Genomic DNA, 26,590 nt, shown 5'->3' with positions numbered 1-26,590 from the left:
AGCCGGGTGTGATGGTGTGTGACTGTAATCCCTGCTATTTGGTAGGCTGAGGCAGGAGAATCGCGTGAACCCGGGAGGTGGAGGTTGCAGCGAGCCGAGATCACGCCATTGCACTCCAGCCTGTGTGACAGTGGTAATATTGTAGCCTGCTTAGCACAGTGTGTGGCTCGAGATCATTGTCACAATGATGGAAATTATTTTCATGAACATAAAGCCTAGTCACCAAGAATCATTCTGTCAGTGGTTATTAAGTCTGCTATGTGACAGGAGCAGTTCAAGGTACTGTGGCCAAATTGTGAAGAAAGCAGACAAATTTCATGGAGTGTCTCTTACAGGGGGTAGAGAGAGAAAATAGACACATAATGTGTACAATAATATTAAGTGTTGTGGGGAAAAAAAGAGTAGAATGGGAATGGGATGACACTATGAAGACAGGGATAACATGTGAGCAGAGACCAAAAATCAGTGAGGAAGAAAGGCATTCTGGTTTCCGGAAAGAGTTTCAGCAGAGTAAACAGCAAATATGCAGCCCTTGAGTTGGGAGTGTGCTTGGCATGTTCGAGGAACACAGGAAGACTAGAGCGGCTTCTAGTAGATGAGGAGAAAGTGCTGGAAGTTGAGATTAGCGAGGTAGCTGGAGACCAAATTGTAAGAGAACTTTATAAGAGAATTAGGGTAAAAAAAAAATTAAACTTAGTGTGCTGAGAAGCTATATCAGTTAGCTTTTGCTGAGTAACAAGTAATCCTGAAACTTAGTGGCTGAAAATAAACGTTTACTATATTTTGCAGTGCTATGAATTAACTGTGGAGTTTCTTCTCTGAATTGGCACAGCTGGGGCTGGATAGACTGAGATGGCCTCACTCACATGTCTAACTGCTGGATGCCAGTTCTGGGAGCCACTACATGTCTCTCGTCATCCAGCAGGGTAGCCCTGGAGCTGTTCCTACGATGGAAGTTGCAGGGTTCCAAAGAGCAGCAAGGAAAGGCAAGCCCCAGTGCACAGCACTTTCCAAATTGGCCAAAGCCAGTCACATGGCCAAAGTCAGAGGTCATATGGGAGAGGTAATCCCCTCCAGGTGTAGACACTGGGAGTGGAGTTCTGACGGCTGCTTTTGCAAATGACAATAATGTCTGAAAAGTGGCATGATCTGATTCATAGTTTCAAAGGTCCTGTGGTAATAAGGATTACGTAAGGGAGACCATAGCCAGGTGGGAAGATGTGGCCAGGCTATGGGCCACTGGAGAGCAATGGTGTGTGTGTGTTTGACTGCTGTGCACCACAGATGCAAAGGCACAGAAGTTCATGACATGGCCTGAAGCTGCCATTATCAGGAGGGGGAACAATGACACCCAGCCTCCACACCTTCCTGGTATTTCAGCAAAAGCATTTTCTCCATCTTGCCAGAGTGGACTCATGTGCTTCCTGGAACAGGCTGGAAACCATGGTGTCCATGAGATGGGATGCGCAGAGAAGAGCCTCTGCACAGCTCCCATTCTCAAACATAGAAATGCCCACTAATCACTAAGTACTTGCTAATTACAGGGGAGCAGACTATTGAAGACTAAAATAACTCACTGTAAGTAATAACAAAACATCTTAAGGTGAAATGAAACAATAGTCATTTTTCTTTTCTTTCTTTAACAGAAAATACGATGCTGGCATGCTAATCGCGTGAGACAACTTGGCCCACGGACAGCCACAAAGCACAAAAACAAAACACAAACTCAGAGAAGAAACAAGAATCGTGTTTTCCTGGCGTCTATGAGAAGCGCTTTATTTTTCCTCTAGATTTCTTTTCTAAAAAACAAAAACAAAAACAAAAAAACTGAAACATTTAAAGAAACAGTACAAACTTCAGGTGATCATATTCAAGCATGTTCTTTTATTAAGCATAGGATGGGAGGCACAGCAGAATGTGAAAGCAAGAGAACGGAGACTGTGACTGAGGGACAAAGGGATTAACTTTTTATTCTCCGCCCCTCAAAAGATCCTGTGTATTCTTAAGTACACACGCTTCCCTTCCTGAGTCTCAAGGTATCTAAGGAATGATTTGAAAAATTTGTTATCATCTTTAAATAATTTTTTGTATAGCAGTGGCGAGGGAGTCTGTGACAAGTACTTTGCCACCTGGTAGCTCTGCATATTCTACTCTGTCTGGGTGCCACCGCCATCCTGGCTGGCTGGGACAAGGTTCTGGGATTTGTCTCCCCAGCAGTTGCTAAACTGGCTCAGGCTTGGTGAGGATGAATGAAACAATTATCTCCTGGATCAATGCAGCAAGGAGCAGTGAACAGTTACTTTTTCCTCCCTAAGTAGGAGAAAGCCAGCCCCGGGCTGCAGTGGTGGCCGTGGTGCTAGCTGGATGGGACGAGGGGACCTCAGGCTATTCAACAGTAAAAGAAAGACAATTGCTGGTGCTTCTCCAGGGAGATACAGAACCTACACACCAACCAGGTTTTATACTTTCAAACAGGCCCCCATGAGAAAGCAAAGAGACCTTAGGCCTAGCCCAGCCCCAGAAAAGTGATACTTTACCCCCAGGAATTCCCTGCTTCCCATTGGTACTTAACATTTTTCACTCTGTTGTGACTGCTCTTATTTCCTTCACTCTTGCGGATCTGTGTTGGAGGGACATTTGGAAGGGGCCCAGCTCTGGCACTTGCGTGAGCGGACACACACAGGGCGGGTGTCTGCGCCCATCCACTCCGGGCTCCTCTCAGCCGGACTGGCTGCCAAGTCGTTCTTGGATGAGCCTCTCACTGAGTGCCCACAGGGCCCGGGCCGTCTCTTCGCTCTGTGCTTCTGGCGAGGGCATGCAGCGGCAGCAGTTGTTGAAATACATCCCTCCCAGACCCTCCAGTTCTGGGGCAGCAGCACAGTACACGGTGGTGGCAGCTCCCTGTTGCTGGAAATCCAAGAAGAAAGACAAAGTTGTAAGAAAAGGAACGACGAAACGACATCATTTCAACTGCCTGGGCAGTAGCGAGCCTCCCCCATGTGGTTCGGTTTCAGCTGGATCTTGGCATAGCGAAGCGTACTGGGCTGAAAGCACATGACGGTAAAAAGCATAATGTGAGTAACCTGGAAAAACGAGTTCATAAACTCCGCTTGTAAAGCTGGTGTGACTTTTGACACCTCATATAGGAACAGGCTTGGAAAAGAAATACACATATCAATACGTCGCGGCAGGCGCCTCTTCCACGCAGAGAAAAAGATGGTACCTTCTGAACGTGCAAGAACAAATTCACCCAACCCCTCGACTTCTCCATGTATCTATAATGTAATTCGATACCACATCGTTTGAAGAATCTTCTGACAAATCAACCACTCTTAATTATGGTCCATCAGGTAGAAAACCCAATTGGGGCTGGTGCCAGATCATCCGTTTATGCTTTGCCCACGGTGCTGCTAGGGGAAGGATGTGCAATGCTGTGTTAAAACATTTAATGCACACACATACATACTCATCATACATCCACACCTAGCACAAATACATAACACATTAATTAATTCATCTGGATACCGTGAAAACCTTTTTCTAAATGTCGTATTTGTCCCAGATTTACAATGGGATCATGGGTAAGGGGGTACATTTCTTTCCAGCCCACTTCAGAATGTAAGTTGCAAAGAGTGCAACTGATCACTTTTGTTCACCTTTTGAGTAACAGTTGGGGCTGTGGCTGGGGATGTGTGCACTGTTGGGGCATCATATCGTCCAAACTGACAATACTGTCAGGGATGCTGTAAAGAGGGCAAGAAATCACTTTGCAAGCCATAATTAAAAATAATAGGCTGCTGTTCAGAGGGAGACATGGTTGGCACGTCTCTAATTTAAAACCAATACAGTTTATCTGGCATCTTATGATTATTTATGTGTTTCACAGCTCTAGCTGCATCCACTAATTTTCAGCTGATAGGGAGAGGGCTTGCAAGAGAGGACCGGAAAAGGTAACTAAAGATAAGGTTGCCCCTACTAGGACAACAGTAAGGAACTTTGATTGTGGAGGAAATGGCTTTCTGACCCCACCCAAAGCTTCTTTTCTGCCCCTGCAGGGTTTACATTGTGACCATGAAGGGTGCTTACTGGAGGAGTTTCCCTCAAATGGTTTAGTTTGCAATCACTGTGCTTGCATTCTAGGATCCCTGGGAGAGCCAGGTCCATTCTGAGAACTAGGGTCCTGAGAAAGGTGTTATGATGTGAAGAACGTGCCACACGGAAGACTTGGGTTTGTTGTTTGGTTTGAGCTTCTTCAGTGTCAGGGTATGTAGTCACATTTGAGTTGGTCTGAAAATTGGTCAAATCTCTGGGAAGGGTGTGGCCCATGAGTGAGACAAAGACTTGGGTTTTGATAATACCTGGGTGCTTGACGATACTGGCCAAGCCCCATTGGTCCTGAATTTGACCTGACTTGAACTTAATTAAATAGCAACTGGTTTGTTACCTCCCCAATCTCCTTCCATTACCATGCCCACTCCAAATAGCCAGATAGTATCCTGGATTCTATCCTGGATTCAGCTGTTTCTTTTCCCATTGATTTGTGTGGCTCAAGTCTAATGGAAATGAGTTCATGTCATCCAAATTTCCTTTCACTGAATTATTATTCCTAATAACCCTGAGCTTAGCACCTGGCACATTTATCAAAACAAGTTCAAGTGGTTTATCTGGCTCTACTGCATCCCATGTGGGGAAAAGGGAAGCAGAAGTGCCTCTACAGACAAACTGGAGAATTGAGATGCTCATCCAGCTAACTCAAGCCAAATATCAATTTGGTCTGGAATCTTAGCAGAGTTCTGGTGGAGATGGTGTTTTGCATCAACTTCCACATATCTGTCATAGATTTCCATTTTACTTTGCAGCTGCCAAAACCACCAGAGTGGCCAAGTGACTTGCCATTAACTCCTGAGTGGTGGGAGAATCCAGCTTACTCATTTCAAGTCCGCCTCCCACCCCCTATGCCACAATGGTTACACTATTCAGCATTCAGTCGTATGACAGACTGGCCTTTGACTGTTCTGCCAATTGTGAGGAAAGACCAAAGCAGTCCACTTGGGAAAGCAAAATGCAGAATTCTTACTAACTTGATAAAATATTTTGCCACTATGACCTTCTGTAATGATATCATATTGCACTTTTGCATTACTGGAATGGTATTTTTGCAAAGAAATTCTGCAGTCCCATTGATTCAGAATGCTGTTGATGCGGGAGCTGGGGACCTACCTTTTCCTTCCACGGAATCTGAAGGCAATTACAACTGGTTTTATTTCATGCCAACCTATATTTGGTTACAATGCTGAGAGTCATACCTTTTGGAAAAACCTAACTTTCTATCAGGAGATGGCTTTGATTCCTTTGCCTCTAGGCTTGGGGTGATTTACTCTCTAAATTCCATCACAAGTGGCCCTGGCTTTGCAGAACACAGTACACAGGAGGGGCATCTGACAGCAACCACCACCTTCTCTACTCCAAAAATCAATCGTCTCCCTTTGGCAAATTCTCATTCTCAGATTCATGCTTCGTGCTGATGGGTACTCACTCCACTTTCCTCCCTTGCTGGACAATTAATTAAGCAGTAACAATATCTTGTTGATCCCATGCACGCCACCCCTTTGGTCTCTTGGAGAATTCTCTTTTCAGCCGTACCAATGGCAACCTCTGAGTGACATCTTTATATGATCAGATGTGGCGACAGTTTAGTAACAAGTCCTCATTTTTGGCTCATCAGCTTTTCGGTCTGCATATCATCAGAACAAGACTGAGCCACATTAGTGAAATCTCAAGAGTAAACAAGCCGGTACTGCCGATACAAGGGAAAGCATTTTTAAACCGATTTAAAAAAAAGTTTTTAAGGCGCACTTTAATCACCATCAGATGACTTTCATACCAGTTTTGGGGGCATCAGTTCGTAATGCAGAAAAGACGAAAGAGTCATCTAAAGGAAATAATGTTAACAACTCCGTTATAAAATATCTGAAGCAATGCCTTGCTAGTTGTCACCATAGCTTACTGATCCATTGTGATAAAATAATACCTTGACGTACAAACAACTGGCTGGAGCTATGGGTTCCCCTAAAAGATTTTTTTTTTTTTTTTTTTGAGAATCATTTATCAGAAATCTGTAGATTGTATACGGTAGCTAATCACGGGAAATGGGGGAGGTGTGTCTATCCCGCTGCAATGGCAATGAGTTAAGGTGTTGACGACACAGGACTGAGAATTTCTGGGAAGCCCAGTAGAATCTTTAATCATGCCCGAACGCCATTTCCTACCTAGTCAAACATTTGTGAGCTGCCAGAGGAGAACTGCGCAATCAATCTGGAATAGTGTATGTAAAATTACCCAAGACTCTTGTGTGGGATTAAGTTGAGTATCTTGGTAATAAGGATTCATCATTCTCTTTCAAAAATCCTTTGTCACATTGGTAGCACAACCTTCAACTACAGAAAGGTGGGATTTAGAAAGCACTTGCTGTTTGTTTATAGTTGAGGCGCTCAGATCTAAATTATCCATCCTTCCAAAACCCTGTTGGGATGAAAATGTTAAGTAGCTGCTTTTCATCAACATTCATTTGATAACTGCTAGCCATCAATTTATAGCTGTCAGCACAGAATACAAATGAATATTGACTCCTTTAAAGGAAAGGGTACAGAGGTTTCTGATAAACAATATATGGCAAAGAAAAAAAAAAACACCCACATATTGATATTTGTAATGCATTGGTTAGTACTCTAATATAATACAGGGACACATGTTACACAAGGTTTTGTTTTCAGGTTTTTCTATTTTAAAATGCATGCTTATTTAAAAGAAAGACTAGATTCCTGTCTTAAAGCACTTAACTGTGAGATATATAAGAAATAGACACAATATCATGGCATATCTATATATTCAATGATTGCGAGAGAGTAGATGTTCTCAGATTGCTTTCTTACAGGGACAATGCACAGCAAAGGCTGAATTCATCCACTTATGCAAAAAGTAAGAGGTATGAAAGGAACACACCCTAGAAGTTAGATTAGGCTTGGAACACCAAGGGCAGGGAAGGAGAACAGCTCTTCTGAAGGCGAGCAGTGTTTCCACGACTAAAATCCCAGGACAAAGAGGTGATCTGAAGTGAGCAGGTTTGGCTAAAAGGAAAGACATGTACCTCTTCAAACCCTGCCTACTTCCTTTGTTCCTCATCTGGTGTCTGTTGGGTAAAGCAACCACTTCCCAAATGCAAAGCCAGCCACCTTATCCAGTGACTCTCTCAATACACCACTGGGAACAGAATCATTTATCAGAGAGCTGCTGTGGTGGAGATGAGGGGGTGAGCCCTCATGTCACGGGTGGAATGGATGGCCGTCTCCACGCCCTGTCTTTCCCTGTCTCCCAGTAACTCTCCCCCTGGAGAGTGTATAACCACTCTCCCAGAACGGTGTAGAGGTCATCTCCACATACCTTGGCGACTGGGATACAGCCATTCCTCACAAACAATTATAGCTTCAATCTCTGATTGGAAACACAAATGAAAGCAAACTGCTCCAAAAGGCCACGTGTTCCCTACTCCCTGTCCAAGAGCAATCTTTTAGGGGACACATTTGCCATGAATTCCATTAGTTCATAAAGTAAGGCAGCCTGTACAGGAATGAGGCTCATGGGTCTCCCTGGCTCAGTGACCGCACCAGTAAGACACCCTCTTCTTCCACCGTGATACTTCTATAATGAAATTATACAATTCAATTTGGAATAAGTGCTAACCAACGAACACGCCAACTTCCACCAAAATGATGGGAAGCAGCAGAAGACAGCAGAGATGTCTACTCCAAAGACCTCAGCTCTGCAAACTGCCCAGCTTTTTCAGTGAGTTGCAGCCAAGAAGGACTATTCAAGTGGCGACAATGACTAGCATTTATTGAGAGGTTACAATTCGCCAGACTCTGTGTGGAGAGCTTTGTAACCATTGTCGTCTAACCCTCACCTAGCTCTATGAGCCAGGGACAGTATTGCCTTTTACAGAGCCTACTTGGTATCAGAGATCAAAAGCAGCTCATCCAAAGCCACACAGATAATCACGTAGACTGAGTGACTTCAGACTCCGTGTCCATGGGTACAGGAAACCTGCTCCCCAAATATGTGACACAAAGATTTGCACGTGGCCCATTTCCTCACCGATGTCTCTCACAGGCCTCTGGCTTCCTATGGACTCTCTACCTGCTCTGCCGCTTTCTCGGCCAGGCTATGTCTGGCCATGAGGTGATGCCCTAACGTGGCCTAAAATGAAATGTGTGGGCTGTCGTGTGTTCGCCTGAGAAATATTAAAGGGAGATTTTTTTTTTCCATTGTTGATTTAGTCAGGGAGCTAAATTGAAATGATATCCATTTGGATGAACCAAAATGAAGACTCAGCACCACCTCGGATGATCCGACAGCAAGTGACCCTTACTAAAACGGTTGTCCGATTCAAAATGCCATCTCCAGGTGCCAGATTTGCCGAACTAAGGAACCTACTCTTTGACGACAGAATTTTTTCAAAGCACGGACATCCCAAACAAGTGAAACGGACACAATCTCCATCTTATCAGTTCCCACGCATGTAGGTGTGGGCTCTGACGTGTTTCATTAGGTTTGCAGAGAAAATACTGATCCATCCCGCGTACTGCCCCTCCTCCAATGATTCCTCACAAAGTCATTCCTACAGATTCCTGACAACTGACTCCCACAAAGGCCTTGAACAATCCAGGCTTAGATACATGCAAATGCTTCCTGTAGGTATTGAAATATAACTTTCTTCCTAAGCCTTTGGGAGTTTTGCTAACTCACAGGCTGTTCCTAACCTTTATTATAGAAGAGGAATGCGCTCAATTTCCCAAACAGAAACAGTGAAGATGATCAGGAAAGCAAATGTTTGTTTTTAGGCTTTAAAAGTGCGACAAAGTGTTCTGGAGAATCCATTTCGATCCCATTCCAGCTCTTAGCCCTCCGGAAGAGAACATGCCCTCCCTCACAAAATAGACATGGACAATGTGTTTGGATATTCATCTTTTGCCACAAGGAAAGAAGTTTCTTTGCTAGAAGCAGGTTCACAAAGGTAGAAAAACCTCAGGCTCCTTTTTGGTTGCCTCTCCCGTGACAGGTGAAGAGTGTCAATCCCCAAGTGACATTGGGGACAGTGTCTATTAGGGGGGCTCGATGGCAGTGGCACAGAGTGAAGTGCTAGTCCATCACCATAAATGCAACAGGTTCAAGCACAGACCACAGCCACCAATGACAAGGGACAGCTTGAGAGAAACACGTGCAGGGGGAAGATGCAGCTTTCAAATGACAGCCACGTGTTCACAGGCTTCTGTTCAGAGAGAACCTGTGAGCTGTCCTGGGCCCTTTCCTGTTAGCCGTGCAGGCATCCCAAATATGACGCCCCCAAATCCGAGTCTGGCTAAAGGGAAGTGTCATACAAAGGCCACGCCATTCTCCCTGACAAAAGACATGAATTTCTTGCAAGGTCACTAAGGAGTTTTAAGAGGTTGACTTGAAAACGAGAGTAGAAGGAGTGGGAAAGCCAGCAGGAATGTGGCTCTTACTCCTCTGTCAACTATTTGCAGGAACGAGCCTGGAGACCAGCAGGTTCAGGATGGAAAGCTGGAAAGAATTCTTTCCTAAAACTTAAGTTTTACAGAAAAATACGCAGCCAGTCCCAACCCTCCAAAGGCGTCCAAAGCCATGTTTGTTCTGGGAAGGCCAAGGCATGGGAGGATGTTAACTTGGGCTATCAGCAGGATTGAAGGGCAGGGTGACCTTGCTACGCTGTCAGGGCCTGTGTTTCCAAGTTGACAAACTGTTCTGAGCTTTTCCATGAAATGAATGAAGCCCTTTTCATACCTCCTCCGTGTTCCAGAATTCTTGCCATCGACATTCCAAAGGATCTGTGACAGATGGATGTCTAGTCTTAAAAGGGACGAGTCGTAACATTCAGAATTATTTTATCTTTCTGAGACCTGCTGTTATTGTGAGACCCAAGACATGCTTTGCTGGGGTTGGGGTGAGGGTACTCCTAAAGAGGGAAGGAAAAAGAAATGGCTTCAGAGCAATCCATGTGGGTGACTGCATGCACGCTTGTTCCATCTTCCATTTGTGCCTGCCCAAAGTGTTCTAGAACTGACTGGACCTGAGAGGCTGTCTCATTGGAACTAAGAGAAGGTATTGTCGATGATGTCTTATATCCCTGGAAGAATTCCCTGGGCATTCCCTCTGATGCTGCCTGCTCAAAGAAGTTTCTTTGCTCTAAGAAGTTTCGTTCTGAATGGGGATGAAAAATTGCACTGGGGTATCCATTCTTCCATGGTTAGTTTGAAATGGCCAAGCAGAAGTGCCATAGAAATTTGCCACCAAATGGGAATTGAACAATGAGAACCCTTGGACACAGGAAGGGGAACATCACACACGGGGGCCTGTTGTGGGGTCGGGGGAGAGGGGAGGGATAGCATTAGGAGATATACCTAATGTAACTGACGAGTTAATGGGTGCAGCACACCAACACAGCACATGTATACACATGGAACAAACCTGCAGGTCGTGCACATGTACCCTAGAACGTAAAAAAAAAAAAAAAAATTGCCACCAAAATAAGCATCTAACTGATAGTGTCATCTTCCTACATGGAACAAATCTGATGGCGTGTCACTGAACTTTTCCAACTAGGCCACCTTGATGCCCGTGCTGAGGGACTGCTGAGTGTTTATAAGAGATCAAAGAAGATACTTAGTGTATGTTTATTTGAAACATTTTACATTTTTACTCTACTTCTTTAACCTCTGTTATGGTTATAGCTAGCTCGTGGACTGCGTATAAATGTATGCATCTGTATTCGCCATGTACGCTGAAATAAGCCTTTGAAATTATTGAGAGGCAGAATTAATGAGCTCAGTTCTAATAGCGCAAAGAATATCTTCATAGTACAGGTGAAACAAACAGCTTCCCCCTTCCCTCCTTCTGCACAGAATGGCTCTACGAAGTCTGCCTGCCTGCCAAATTACGTCTTTTAGAAAACCAAGTAGCTGGCTGTTTCGTGAGCAGGCAGGATTTCAGGACAAACCACAAACAAGCTGTTTGTTGAGATTTTAAGGTTGACAGTTCGTTTGCACATATGCCCCTTAAGTATTCTATAACATAGTCCTGAAAAAGCACTGAAGAAAAAAAAAAAACAACACAAGGTCTCTGCTGGGGCCACATCATGGTAAGGAATTAACTCTTAACTCTGCCTTCCAGAAACAAATTCAGAGGATGTACTTTGCAATAATTCAGATCTCACAGGCAAAGCCCCCAATGTCCAGCCCTGCTATTTCAAATCGGGCATGTCTGCGTTAGGTGTGTGGATTTCCATTGAGAGCTCACTGGAACAGACCATTTCTCAGGCTCCGAGACGCTGGCCTTGTTAATATTTCATTTAGAACATACTGTGGAGAGCATCTCATTTATATTACTTCCATAATTAATGGTGATAGCTTAGGTACTGCCTTTACAGAGAGAGATCTCTTCACAGTGGTCGATGGGTAATGAGAAACAATAGATATTTCATTCACCAGCAGCGTGTTGCTAGTTAGTAGGAAATGATCGTGTGTGCTGTTGCTTTAATTGCCCGGGTAAATAATTCTGCCTCGGTGTTAGTGAGCATTTTAAAGCACTTGATGCAAATAGACTAGAAACAAAACAAACAAACAAAAAAATTAACCGTGATTATGCAACACCTTAGCATAGAAAGTTACAAAGGTATGTCTTTTTTAAAGTTTGCATTCTATCATGCAAATATTATCTAAATATGCATGTGCTGACTACTCATCTACTGTATTTTAGGAAATACAATTAGGCTGCCTTTCTCTTCCCCTACGTAGACTGTAAATAACTGTAGATCTTTCTCTTGTTTCCCTATGTAAATATATGTAAATACTAACAAGCTATGCATGCTGCAATTCTAGGCAATTTCAGGTACTTTTATAATATGAAGGCATGTACTTGAACTCGTTTGTTAACAGAGGGGAAATAACTCTCTCAAACTCTTTAAAGCTGAATAGAAATTAAAGATTTCTTCCTAGACCGTTGTGGCTTCTATTGTTTGCCTTGTCTTGCCGGAATGGAGTGCCCCACTCCAGCTCTGACCTTCTCCCAGGAAAGACACGCAGCACGCAGACCCGGGAACAATAGTGGAACTACTTGGTTTGGGTTTTTTCATACTTTGGGTTTCCTAAAAAACATCTAGAATCACAAAGTAGGTTTCTTTGGATCCTTCTAGCAAAAGAATCTCGATGGAATGTAATTCCTATTCGTTGTTCCCTTACTGTGTGCCTTATATCTCAAAACACTACTGAGGGTCCCATCATTTCCATCTCAACAATACAGAGACTGAGTCAGGTCAAGACCAATGACAAAAGTGACAGCACTACTAAATGCCACCAAAGCCCTTATTCTTTCCCGTATGTAATAGGTCAGTAAACTACTTCTGCAAAGGGCCAGAGATTAAGTAATTTAGGCTCTGTGGCCTGTATAATGTCTGGCACGATCACTCAAGTCTGCTATTGTTGTGAAACTGGCCACAGACAATGTCTACCCAAATGAACGTGTCTGTATTCCAATAAAACTTTATTTATAAAAAGTAGGCAGTGGGCCAAATTTGGCCAGCAGGCCGTAGTTTGCCAGTCTCTGCTCTATACACAATCAGGACTCTTTTTAAAGACTGGTAACATTTCCCTTTTTAATTTGTGTGTTTGATGGACCACGGAAACGATTTGATCAAATGAAAATTCTCCTTCTCTTTCCTGCAAGTGTCATGAAATAAACAGGTGAGCAAAAATGAAATCACCTGAGCTTATGAAACAGGCTGCCTTCCTCTGACAAATTACACTGCCAGGTTTCAATTTAGTTATCTTTTTGTTTTCATAAATAGGGATGGAAGAAAAAAGTCTGAAAGACAAAAGTGAAAAAAAAAAAAAAGAACAGGGAAAAAGTAACTGAGCAACATTTACTCTTCAATGAGAGGAAGGCTATTACCTCAGGTATCCATGGAAACCAAGCAGCGCATAAACTTTTTAATGGTTGGAAAACAACGTTTGCGTTTGAAGATGTTTTTCCCAAGTATGATGCTTCAGTGTAAATGCATTAATTGACAGTTTCCTTCGGGACTTTTTTATTGAAGTTTCCAAACTTAATTTGATGGCACAAGGGACTCTCTGGAGCCCTTGAAGAATGCTGCAAAGTTAGGTCTTTAGAAAACCGAGCCAGCTCAGGCAACGTGTACAAATCCAACTCTCTTGCAAAGCAAGTGAAGAAACAGATCTTATTCCCTGTAAGTTTCCCATTAAAAAAAGAAAGAAAAGAAAAAAGAAACCCTCTCTGTTCAGCTAGGGAAGGGAGAGGCCCTTTCTAACCTCTGTCGAGTGAGAATATCATCTCTTCAGTCCTGGAGGGAACTGAGAAGAAGCAGGAGGAAGAAAGATCCAGGTTTTTTTGCAGATGGGGTGGCAATATGGGGTGGTAGGAAAATCCCCTGTGCTGAAGCCAGAAGTCCTTACATTGGAATCCTGTCTTTAACACCTGTGACAAGCCACTGAGCCTCAGTCTCCTCATCTGGAAAGCGGACATAGTAATATACCCTTCATGTGGTTCTTGTAAGGATGAGTGGTAACATTTGGCCATTTCCTGGGCACACAACAGGTACTAGTTCAAAAGCAGCTATAACTGTCATTATTACAAGTTTAAAGCCGCTATAACTCTGATTATTACAAGTTTAAAGAAGGAAGCATACACATCAAAGTACAGATGAAGCCTGCACCTCCGTTTTGTGGGCCTGCCATATAGAGACTTGCTGTCACCTGGTCCCAGTACCTCTCCTTTAGCCAGATCACCGAGCCCAGGTACAATATACACACAGAGGCACTCGCCAGTCCTTTCACCATTTCTAGATCTCCCTTCCGAATCATCCTGAGTTTTTCATGTCTTCGTCCAGGGAGTGTGACGCTTAGTAGCTGCTTAGGGACGGTTAGTCTAATCCCAACTGTAATGGCCAAAAAAAAAAAAAAACCGACGACGGTGGCGATGACTGCTGGTTACTGAGAGTCTCTTAAGTGCCAAGGACCTATTATCACTTCTGATTCTCACAAAAGCCTCACTTCCCACCAGGCAGGTATTACTGTAGTGAGTGGAGACAGAGGCAAAAGGAGGTGAAGTAACTGATAGCCAAGCAACAGGGCAGTGCTGGAACTCAGATTCAAACTGAGGTCTGGGTTCAAAACCCATATTCTTGTTAGTGTGTAGTGTTCTGACTCCATACTCTATACCCTTTGTAGCACCCCAGAATCATGCATACATTTGAAAATCTGGCCTCAGATCTGAGAAGGGGATACATATTTCCTGCCTGAGTCATTTGATCCCTCTGGTGGCCAAGCCCCTCTCCACAGACCATCAGGGACCTTTCTGCTCCTTTCTGAGCTCCATTTCTAGGGCCTAAATCCCTGGCTTCCCACCAGGTCTCTGGGGGATGTCATGTGATTTTGAACAGTACAGACCAGAAGAGGTCTACGGTGCCTCCTCTACAGTGTTTTCTTCTGCAAATTGCTCTTCATGCAGAGGAGGTCCTGAAGGCTGGCAGGGCTCAGGTTAGGGACTTGGCATTTGTGGGTCATCTGGCAGCAACCACCAGGACAGTCTCATGACAAGCCGACTGAAGTTGGAACTCTCCAGTCCCACAGTTTAGAGAAATGATTAACTCATGACAATGGGGTACACCAAGGAACATCTTATTCTTTTCCCTGCCCCCGCCCTCTGGCTGCCACACCTGTTAGGATTCATCTTCTTAGAAATGCCTGGCAAAGGGAAGGCGCACAAATGCACCTTGCTACCCAGGGAGGTGTCAGTGAGGAACACAAGCCAGTTGTGTAGCTGGCCCTTGAATTGTCAAGGGGTTGAAAATCTGTCCTCTGCCAGTACACCCTCTGGATCCCTAATCAAATGACTTTACAAGGCAGTCCTTTTCCTGTATGAATCCCATGCAGGGGCCAGGATACCTTCTGTGGCACGTTCTAGGTGGCAAGGTGGAGAATTTTAGCTGAACTCTTGCAAGAGCCCACAAAGTGTGTATAGTCTCATTGTATTAATAGGAAAACTGAGTCTCAAGCAAGTAAATGACTTCATAACATAATTCTCATTGATTCAGTTTTGATTTTGTGCCACCTGGCAGCCTCCTGCTAAGACATTCGTGTATCTTTAATGCTTTCTGTGAGGGTCCACCCTCTGCATGACAGATCCTTTAGGGGGAATTCTGCACACATTATCTCCAGTTAAAGACAAGGGAGGCCGGGCACCATGGCTCCACACCTGTGATCTCAGCACTTTGGGAGGCCAAGACAGGTGGATCACTTGAGGTCAGGAGTTCGAGACCAGCCTGGCCAACATGGTGAAACACCATCTCTACTAAAAATACAAAAACTAGCCAGCCGTGGTGGTGCACACCTGTAGTCCCACTTACTTGGGAGGCTGAGACAAGAGGATGGCTTGAAGCCAGGAGGTGGAGGTTGCAGTAAGCCAAGATTGTGCCACTGCACTCCGGCTTGGGTGACAGAATGAGACTCCATCTTGAAAAGTAACATAACATAACATAACATAAAATAAAATAAAATAAAATAAAATAAAATAAAATAAAAAAAACACAGGACTGAAGCCCAGAGATTTTTGCCTAGGTCAAAGAGCAAGTGACAGAGTTAGGAGCTGAATCAAATCACATGTCTCCCGACAGCCAGTCTCAACAACTGCGCTGTAGTAAATAGGAACATGTTCATAGCACAAGCAACGCGGGAACACAGCATACCTCCAGTTCAAGATTTTGGGCCATCATCATAGTGACCTTTCAACAACAAACATAGCAAACATTTTGTGAGGGTTCCTGGTCCACATTAAGTGTTTGACGGGTACTATTTACAATATTTATAGTATTATAATATTTCCATCTAACCAATGTGGAATCGAAAGTCCCAAACGTTAAGAAACCTGCCCCAGGTCACATAGCTACTAAGTAGGGGTGGGGGAATATGGACCTGTGTCGTCCGTGCCCTCGACCCCACTGCTACTAAGCATCCTGAGCCACAGAAATCAGACACTCGCAATGCATTTGTCACTTATCCAGTGGTATGATGTCTCCAGTTACGTTGCTCCATCAAGGGGCACCTTAGACTCTTGGATGTGATGTTAAAACTGCAGTGGAGGCCAGGGCTTCAACTGCCCATGGAAAAACAATAACAGGGTGATTACATATGTTGGTTACTTCAACCTCAAACCAGTGAGCAGAGGATGCAGCCATACCCATGAAGGAGCAAAAAAAGTGGGGGAGGGCTTATATTCTTTACTTGTTTTTAATCTTACTCTTTTCTTTGCTTTTTTTTTTTTTTTCCCCGAGACAGAGTCTCTTTCTCGCCCAGGCTGGAGTACAGTGGCACCATCTCAGCTCACTTCAACCTCTGCCTCCCAGGTTCAAGCAATTCTCCGGTCTCAGCCCCCCGAGTAGCTGGGATTACAGGCACATGCCACCATGCCCAGCTCATTTCTGTGTGTGTGTGTATGTGTGTTTTTTAGTAGAGACGGGGTTTCACCATGTTGGCCAGGCTGGTCTCGAACTCCTGACCTCAGGTGATTCGCCTGCCTTGGTCTCCCAAAGTGCTAGGATTACAGACGTGAGCCACCACGCCCAGCTCATTTTCTAAAGCTTCTCTTGTTCCCCAGATTTTGGTAGATGACCAAATGATTTAAACTGTCATGCACATATGGGCAGATTTGTAACTGCCCCAGATTTGAGTTCTCCTTAACCCCTATGCTTTCCTAGGGGCTGGGAAACACAACTTCCTGCTAATTGGAAAGTAAGAGCCTTATATCAGGACACAGGATCCCTGGAGTCCACGCATCAACTGCTTCCCATCATCATGGTGGGATGAACCCTACCCTTTAGCCTGGGTGTCTGTGTTTTCAACACAATCCGTAGGAAACAGTGGGAACAAATAAATAAATTACCAAGTGATGTTTTCTGGCATTACAGAACCACCGTTTTCAAGTGATCCAAAAGCCCAGATCATCACCACAACCATCCATTTGTGGCTGTGAGGAATCTAATGAAATGGTCTGAAAATTAAAATTTACTTTCCCATGAATTGCTTTGCTTAAAGGACACTTGTGTAAAAAGAAGGGTTGGTGACAGTGGTGTACTAGTAAACGTTTAAGAACTGGCTCACTGGAGGAGAACGGTGCTGGCGGTGGGTTTGATTCACAGTGTCTGCCAATTCCCATGGTATAAATACTCTCACGATAACCAATTTCCAGCTATCAGCTGAATGCAGGGTTGGGAGGAAATGTACACACGCAGCTCTTGGCAGCTGCTATGGTCCTGTTCCAGCAGTCCCTTGGTGATGACCTGTGGAATACACGTGTAAGAGTTTTTGAGGAAGATCATGAGATGTGACAACACAGCTCAGGACCTCAAGGTCATAAAACCACTGGGACATGACAGGCACTGTGGGAATGTATAAACCCAAACCAGCTTAGGGTACCTGGAAGATAGAATGGGAGAGACTTGTCAATTTTAACCATGTTTCAACTTGGTCCCCGTAATGTAAAAGTTGACTCCACTCAGGTAGCTCCCCTGGCCCAAGGTAACTATGCTTCCTACTATGTACTGAGTCAATAATGAGCCCTAAATACCATTCTAGAAACTTTGCAACATTGCCTCATTTAATACTGCAGCACCTCTGCAGGTAGATAATAACCCCATTTTAGAGATGAGGAGACTGAAGTTCAAGGAACCAAAAGATGCTCAGGGTTACATAGAACTCCTGAAATGCATTGCCAAGATTCAGATCCAGATCTGCCTGACCTCAGACTGCATTATTTCCCTGACTCTCCAGGGAATTGTGCTCCCTTTGAGTTCTGTATCCTTGAAAACAGAACATTTCTACAAGTGAAATCTACATGTTATAACAAATAATTTGGCTTCCCCAAAAGAAGTCTCTCACTGAAGGTGACAGGGTCTGGATCCCTGGGGGGCTGGAGGCAGCGTAGAGGATGAGAACTGGAGAGAGTGGGAAGAAGGAATGACACTGAGTATGTGGAGAATCAGGAGAAGAGAGGCTAGGGCTGCTTATGGGATTGGAAATCTTGGGATTTAAATTATTTCTCAGGCATTAATGGAAATTGCATCCAAATAGACTCAGAATTTTCTCCTTTTGCCCAATATCACAAACCTAAGTGAGCAGATATAACCCTGGTGCCTCCAGCAGCTTCCAGCACACAGGGCACATGTTCCTAAGTTGAAAGTCCCTCAGTTCAAACTGATATAAACCCAAACCAGCCTGGGGTACCTGGAGTACAGAATGATGGAGACTTGTGAATTTTAAGCATTTTTCAACTTGGTCTCTCACTGTGAAATTTACAGGTTATAACAAATAATTTGTATATGTGTAATACACAATGTATGTTGTATATACATAATATACAATATACATGTATAATTTCCGAGTCTCTCACCTTGGTCTGTCACTGTTCACCAATAGGTGAAGAACAGAGAAGAGGATGATTTTTGCTCACACTGCACTTCTGTATCAAAGGTGCCAAACCTCGAAGCTACTTTTGGTTTTCACACTTCCTCAAATGAACATGCAAACAGGTTCCTACTGATTAAACTGCATGAGAAGAGTCTGTCCTGGAAATTAGCAATATTATTGTCCCCATTAACAGAAGAATATTTTAAACAAAGGCATCTTTACCACCTGAGATAACCAAATTTTTCCCATGTGAGAGAAACAGCATTTCCAAATAAGAAAGAGAAAACAATGACACAGGAAATGAAAAACTAAGATGTTCTTTCCCCTTTCAACTATAATTCTTGACACAATGGCATCTAGAATGTCAAACTCACCCAGTCACTGATCTTGTGCTAGGATTCTATGCACCACTCCCTGAGAGTTTCCCCAAAACACACTTCTCGAATCTGACTTAACCATTATCATTGCCATTCCTTCACAAGGAGCTAGCTCCCGGTCTAGATAAGCCTGCTTACCTTTGTAGCTTTACCTTCTCCCTTTCCCCCATCCCTGCTCCTCACTTACATGAATATACCCTGAAGTTAGAGAGGCATGGCTTCAGAGCAAGCCCAAGACACTGTAGTGGATACTGCAGTGTGCTGCCGACCTCCCCCATTCTGGGCCAGGAGGCACTCATTTCCTTAGATGCTAGGCTGTTGTACCAGTCCCTCCTCAGGAACTGCCCTCAGCCAAAGCGAGCTGCCTACCAGTCCCTCCTCAGGAACCGCCCTCAGCCAAAGCGAGCTGCCTACCGAAGCAACACCCACTCCAGGAGGCAGCCCACATCAATGACTTCCTGACCTCCTTGCATCTCTGAACAATCACCGAGCTTCAGAGTTTCCTTGGGATCGACCAGAGTATTCGCATCTCCCACAGCACAGCTCAATCCTCCCTCCACCCCATCCTGCTTGCTACATCCCCCTACAGGTGTGGATTCTAGAACATTCCCCCGTAATCTTCCTACATGCCAATCTCAGTTGCAGACTCTGCTTCCTGGGTTACCCAACCTACAACAAACAACAGCTGGTGGACTTAGAGAAATATACATAACCACTCTGAGCCTCTGTCTTCTCCTCCGTAAATCTGAGATACGGGTACGCTCACACTTTAGCCGCCCAGAATGACCAAATCACACCATACGCGTAATGTTCTGATGTGGAGCAGGCATATAATCCACCCTCAGCAGATGACAGCAGTGGTGGTGGTAGTAGAAGTGACAGCATTAGCAGTAGCATCTACCCGTCTCATTCTGCCTGCATAGTTCTTTCTCATCCTTTAGTTTGGGGAGTATAGCATGGGGGAAAAAAGGGTAGACTCTGGGAGTGTCTGCTTAGACATGGTAGATTCAATTCAGGCGTTTTGTCTGCACTCTCTCCAGAAACTCTATTGAAAGTATAATACAGGGGAAAAAATATTTAACTCAGTGATCAAGAAACATCAACAAAAATTTTGGACGATGGAAAGCAGATGGAGAAAGTGGCACCTCCTGACTCAGCAGAGCGGGGGCTGCAGAACAGAAAGGCGGTGAGAAATGAGCCAGTTCACACAACGGGAGCCTGGGAACTGAACGGGGGTGGAGAAGCGTGTAAGTGGGAAAAAGGTAAGGTGAGGCCCCACGCTGCTGCCTGTAACGTCGGAACAGAGATCTCACATGGGCCAGGAAACTCGTTAAACAACTTGTGTCCTTACAAAGTTCAGCCGTCACTTCCTCTGTGCCTTCATAACCAGAACCTTTCTTCACTTTCACAGTCCATCTATATTTCATAGTTGGGTGTGTGCTCTTAGACTGTGATCTGTCTCACTGAGAGGGGTTCCTGGTATCCAGCCCAAGGCTTGGCACACGGTAGTGCTTAGAGAATATTTCTCTAAGAGGATGAATGAACGAATGCTTAAATTTCCTTTGCAAGCCACAGGAAAAATATATCAATCCAACTCAGTTGTTGGATAAACAAAATGACCGGTCAAATTATTTCCTTTCCAAATCGTTGTGGGTGTGGTTTTGACATAGTTGTTCTCTACAAGTAACAACTCACATAGTGTAGCAGTGCTACACACTGCTCTAAGTTTTCTCTCTTTGTACACACACACACACACACACGCACATATAGAATCTTCACAACAACCACGTGAAATAGATTTGCTATGATTTTCCCCAGTTTACAGAAAACTGAGACAGAGAGGTTGAGCAACGTGAACAAAGCTACACAATGACTAAGCGGCAGAGCTGAGATTCAAACTCATGTCCTGTGACTCCAAAGACCATGCTGTACAGAAGGCAAGCAGCTAGTTGCTTCTGTAGGTTACTGGGGCCTTCTCTTGTCCCTGAACTTGTTAAACCATAATCCCGTCTGTCCACTGATTCAGCTTCTCCCCAGCTGCCACCCCTTTGCGAGGAGCTGGGGTTTGCAATCTTCAGGTATCCTAAATTGTTTTTGCCCAAGTGGAGATTTTCCTCTCCTTCCTCCAAACCAATGGGGTCTCCACTGGGGTCTTTGCTGGCTAGGTGACCTGCAGTAAGAAAAGGTGTGTGGGGGTCGATTTGCAGTATTTTTAAAAGTTAAATGAAAAGTGTACTTTACCGCAGAGACCACACACGGATGACTGGACTACATCTCCTCTGCTGGGGGAGCAGCACTCTCATACCCCGAGGTCTCCCTGAAGAAGGGAGCAGAAGGTATCTCTGCGACACAAAACTCAGCAGTACTACCCAGTGGCAAAGGTTTTTCCTCCAGCCGCTTCTCAATTCAAGTTTCAGTGAGGCAGAAAGAATAAAAGCAGTTTGGGGAGATGCCCTACATCGACTGAAGTCTCCTCTGTTCCAGGCTTAGCACTGAGAGCTTCTGTGCAGACAACAGAGAGTTCTTCCAGCGATCCTCTGAGGTGCTTACTATTGTCATCATTTTACAGGGCCCCCAAGGGTAAGCAACTTGTATGCAGAGGGAATCGAACTTGGAGATGAACTTTGGCCTATCTGATTCCATAACCTGTGTTTTCTGCTCTGTACTGGGAGATTCCAACAGAAAGCACCCATAAGAGAATGAAGTCTAATGGCATGGAAAGTGCTGGCCTTGACCCTGGGATCATAGAGGCCAAAGACCGTAGAGAATTGGCAACTCTTTGGTAGTTCACAGCCATGGAGACAAACGTCCGTCTCCTGTTGCTGAGCCAAAGAGAAGTAGCAGAAAGGAATGGGAGACAAGGAGTATAAACGAGGCCCTTCCTTCATTCTCCTTTTTCCTCAACCACTGTACCAGTGACAGCAGGTCCTTCACCTCAGTCCTCCAGGCCCATGAGGAAATTAGAGCTCAGAGAGGTTAAGTGACTGTCCCAAGGATGCACAGCTGGTGAATAACAGAGTTGGGATTCAAATGTGAAAAGGGACGGGTGGGCTCTGAAGTTCATGTTCTTCTCACTCTACTGCCTCTTTTGTGCTGAGAATAAGCAAAGGGGCTGGACTCCACAAAGGAAATAAAAAGTGAGAGGCAAAAGAAATGAAACAAAAATGAGGGAAAGGCTCCACTTGTAAGCAGAGGGCCACTCTAATCAGCTTTAGGGGTGCTTCTGAATACCTGGGCAACTTAAGAGAAATCTCTCCATGCTAAACTTTTCCTTGATCAATAGCGACCTTACCAGGTACAACCTCACATCTTTTTCAGTTGTCAAATTATTTATTGCACTAAAGAGAAGAGGCTAAAATGTCCAACAGGCAATAAGCTCCTTGAAAATGAGATTTTATTCACACACATCTCCCCAGTATTTGGCACTGGGCCTGGTATACAGGGGTGTTCAGTTACCACGTGATGAGTGAATGAATGAATGAATGGGTGGATGAATGAAGGAATGAATCACTGCAAAAATAACCGAACAGCTGTTTGGGGCACTTTCTGCCCCATTTCACGCCGAAGGGAGGTGTATTGTGGAAATGACTCACCAGTGCTTACCCAGACTTCAAAAATACACACATTCCCTATTAGGGCTGGCAGGAGCAATTTTGGTCCTGAGAGCAGAGCTCCCTGCCCATCTAATATTACACGAGGTGTTAACTACATTATCTGCAAATACCCTATGACTAATTCCCCGTCCCTTATCTTGAGGAGAAGAAAATTCTCTAGCGCGAATGCCCCAGATTCCTGGTCAGTTTACGTAAGGCGTTTCAAGTGATTGCGGTATTTTAAGCCATTTTTAGCTTAAATCACCTGATGTGTGGTGAGCCCAGAAGACCTGATCTCTTGCTCCCTTAAACTCCCTGTTTTTCCACTAATTTTGTTTAAACTACTTATGCACATAAGTAGTTCTCTATTGAAGAATGGGCTTAGAGGTAGATATCCCCTAGATGCTATGATTTTTTTTAATAGACATTTATTCAGTGGATTCTGCAGCCACATCTCCCTGGGCTTGAGGCTCCACTACTTTCGGGTGAGCCCACGTTTGCCAGGTCGGGGTGGGTGGTATTTATTCTTTATCATGGCCTATTTGGTGCTTCTGTAGTTTGCAACCTTTTTGCTCCAGTCCAAATAGGATTTGGTAGAAATTTTCTCCAAATTTTGTCTCAAATGATCCTCAGTGATTGAGAAAAACATAAGCTCCCACAGGACCTTCGACCAGCTAGAAGCAAAAACTTGGCTTTTATAAAGTAGCAGGAAAGGATAGTCCATTCTTAGTTGTAGCTACTTTGAAACAAACAAAATGTAAAGAAATGCAAAAACAAATGTGTTAGATTTCACAGAATCCAAGTCCTGATGTCCACTTACAATCTCAGTGGTCTTTCTCTCCCATAAACAGAAGTCATGGGCCAGACGCGGTGGCTCATGCCTGTAATCCCAGCACTTTGGGAGGCCGAGCTGGGCAAATTGCCTGAGCTCAGGAGTTCGAGACCAGCCTGGGCAACACAGTGAAACCCTGTCTCTGCTAAAATCCAAAAAAAAAAACCTTGCAGGGCGTGGCGGCACGTGCCTGCAGTCCCAGCTACTTGGGAGGCTGAGGCAGGAGAATTGCTTGAACTCAGGAGGCGGAGGTTGCAGTTAGCCGAGCTTGTGCTACTGCACTCCAGTCTGGGTGACAGAGGGAGACTCCACCCCGTCTCTTAAAAAAAAAAAAAAAGAGGTCATGCTTTATTCATCTTATTATAGACACGTCATCTTTAATACATGATTTTATTTGAATGTGTAGACAAATGATAAATTTAGCCACAATTCACAAAATTTAGGTAACACCAACTAGTTAGCCTTCTAACTCGAGTCCTCAAATTTACCTGTAAAAGGGCAGATAGTAAATATTTTAGACTTTGCAGACTCTATGTTTACAAGTACTGAACTTTGCTATTGTAGTGCAAAAGCAGCCATAGACAATATGTAAACAAATGCACCTGGCTGCGTTCCAATAAAACTTTATTTACAAAAAACAAACAGCAGGCAGGATTTGGTCCATGAACTGTAGTTTGCAGAGCCCTCTTCTACCTAATGCCAAGTAGTTAATCATCTAAGCAATACCAACTAGTTCATCTTCTGAATGAGTTCCCTCCCTTGACAAAATGGACTTGACATTTGACTGAACTTTCGTGCCAGTTTAATCCAAGTTGGAAACGTGAAGTGAATTTCAATGGAGCCAGAGGGTGTGAGGCCTCTCTAGGGGCCTCTCTGTAGGGGCAAGACCTCTGTGGGTCTGAATATTCGCAGACATGTCAGTAAGTCCCACGGTCTTTGGAATTCGTATCCAGACCTTAGGCAGGAATCTATGCCTAATGGCTGCACGTTAATCCTTGTGATTTTTTTTTTCTCCCATAAAAAAGGACATGAGGCCAGACATGGTGGTTTACGCCTGTAATCCCAGCACTTTGAGAGGCTGAGGCAGGCAGATCACTTGAGGTCAGCAGTTTGAGACCAGCCTGGACAACAAGGTGAAACCTCGTCTTTACTAAAAATACAAAAGCTAACCAGGCGTGGTATTGCCCACCTGTAATCCTAGCTACTCAGGAGGCTGAGGAAGGAGAACTGCTTTAACCTGGGAGACAGAGGTTGCAGTGAGCTGAGATCACACCACTGCACTGGGCAACTGAGACTCCGTCTCAAAAAAAATAAAAATAAAAAATAAAAAAGACTGTGTTATGAAAACATTTCCGTGAGAAGTTAAATAATGAAGCAATCAAATGGTTCCAAATTAACATCTTTATCCCCCCACTTTCCCATCCCACGCCAGCTCTGTTATCTAAAACTAGGTAGAATATGAAACCAGTGGAAGTTTCTAAGGAGTTAAGATACCTAGAAAAATCACTCAGCTCATATCAATTGCAAGATGCCAAATAAATATCCCACCACGCCCACCGGCAGCAGGTAACAATTGTGTATTCACAATTTCAGCACAACCAAGCAAATGAAAACAGCGGGATGAAACCCCTCCCTTCCTCCAATTCTTCTCTCTCCTAGCTAACATCTATGTCACAACAGAACCTCAAACCCCTTAGATTAGAACAGAAACTACTAGAAGTGATTATTCCTCAAGAAATAGGCTTTCCTAGGCAGGGCATGGTAGCTCATGCCGGCAATCTCAGCATTCTGAGAGGCCAAGGCAGGAGGATAGCTTGAAGCTAGGAGCTTGAAACCAACCTGGGCAACACAGTGACTAGACCCTGTCTCTACAAAACATACAAAAAAAAATAGCTGGGAGTGGTGGTGTATGCCTGTAGTCCCAGCTACTCGGGAGGCTGAGGCAGGAGGATCACGTGAGCCCAGGAGGTCGAGGCTGCAGTGAGCCATGATGGTGCCACTGCACTCCAGCCTGGGTGACAGAGCGAGATCTTGTCTCAGAAAAAAGAAAAAGGAAAAGAAAAATAAATAGGCTTTCCTAATAGATGACTGTTCAAAATGTTCAGGCAATTTTTCCAAAATTGAATGCCATTTCGGAAGTTGACAGACCATGCTGGCAACAGAAAGTCCTATGTCCCAGGGGCACTACCCTCTCTCTCCCTAGGTTTACGGCAGACAAGTTTTTGTCTCTGTCTATAAATACATTTATTTTTTTTTCTTTTCTTTTCCACCTGCAAGTCTCTGTCAACTCTTCCACGTAGAATCCAAACGCTTTCCACTATGTGTCACAATATAGATTTGGATGCAATAAAGACTATAATTATTGAGCATTTATGAGAAGTAATATTTTCCCTCTGGTGCATGTTAGCTCAGCTGCTCACACACAAGTGTGAATACTAATGCCTTTGGCTTACCTTGGCACCACAGACATGAAAGGTGAGAGAACTGAGCAGCTCCAGGAAAAGCAAACACTGAACCCCCCTGGTGTCTGCAGAGAACAATGTGGATTTGGAGAAGAACTTGGAAACAAAGGTGGCAATTTGCTTGCTGGATTTAAACATCAGGCCTTTGTGCTAAGAGCCTTGGTGGACCCAACCCAGCACATGCAACCAAGAGTTCTGCAGATCCTGCCTGGCAACAGATGGCTCAGAAGAAATGAATTGCTCTATAAACATTTAACTGAGAGTTTGACTTCGTAAGTGTGGAAATTAGGTGAAACAAAAGGAGAATGATTCTGAGGCATTCCAATTAGTCATCTGTGATTTCTCCAGCAGTGCGTGCTGAACCTCCTACCGGTCCAGACATTCTCAAAGAAAGAAATTTTGGAAATCTGTGAAAGGAAATGTAAAGTATCTAAGAGAACTTTAGTAACACAGTTACTGTAAAAAGAGAGAGAGCATTTGCAAGGAAAATAGGTCTTGGCCACACCAGTCATGACTCAAAGCTGTGTCTAAAACCACAAACACGACGCCAGCTTGAACACCTGCCTCCACCGACATTTCCTCTTGGGTACGGAGGGCAAAAATGTGTGTTTCCATTTTTATCCCACGTAGCCCCACTGCCGCCTCCCGGCCTTATCCCTTCTCCCATCTCTGCTTTGTTTAGCTCAAGACTTGGTGGGTTTTTGTCTGTGGCACATTCCAGGAAGGAGACGAGAAAAATAAAAGTGCACTGTACTGCCCACAATTAGCAACCTCAGGG

General features: G+C 44.3%; 1 protein-coding gene across 2 annotated transcripts in view; it reads right to left on the bottom strand.

Annotated features, from left to right (window-relative positions):
- Nucleotides 1-1,864: 1,864 nt before the first annotated feature.
- The window catches only part of WWOX (WW domain containing oxidoreductase), a 1,120,883-nt gene continuing 1,096,157 nt past the window's right edge, over nucleotides 1,865-26,590 (bottom strand). For both annotated transcript variants that reach the window (XM_073015592.1, XM_073015591.1), the window contains one exon: nucleotides 1,865-2,907. In XM_073015592.1, the coding sequence (XP_072871693.1) occupies nucleotides 2,719-2,907 (189 nt within the window). In that variant the 3' untranslated portion in view covers nucleotides 1,865-2,718. The remainder of the gene's footprint in view (nucleotides 2,908-26,590) is intronic.

Source organism: Chlorocebus sabaeus, chromosome 5 (assembly GCF_047675955.1).
Source record: "Chlorocebus sabaeus isolate Y175 chromosome 5, mChlSab1.0.hap1, whole genome shotgun sequence".
In the NCBI taxonomy this organism is placed as follows: domain Eukaryota; kingdom Metazoa; phylum Chordata; class Mammalia; order Primates; family Cercopithecidae; genus Chlorocebus; species Chlorocebus sabaeus.
Note: the sequence above shows the minus strand (reverse complement) of the source record. Positions and strands in the feature narration are given on the sequence as shown.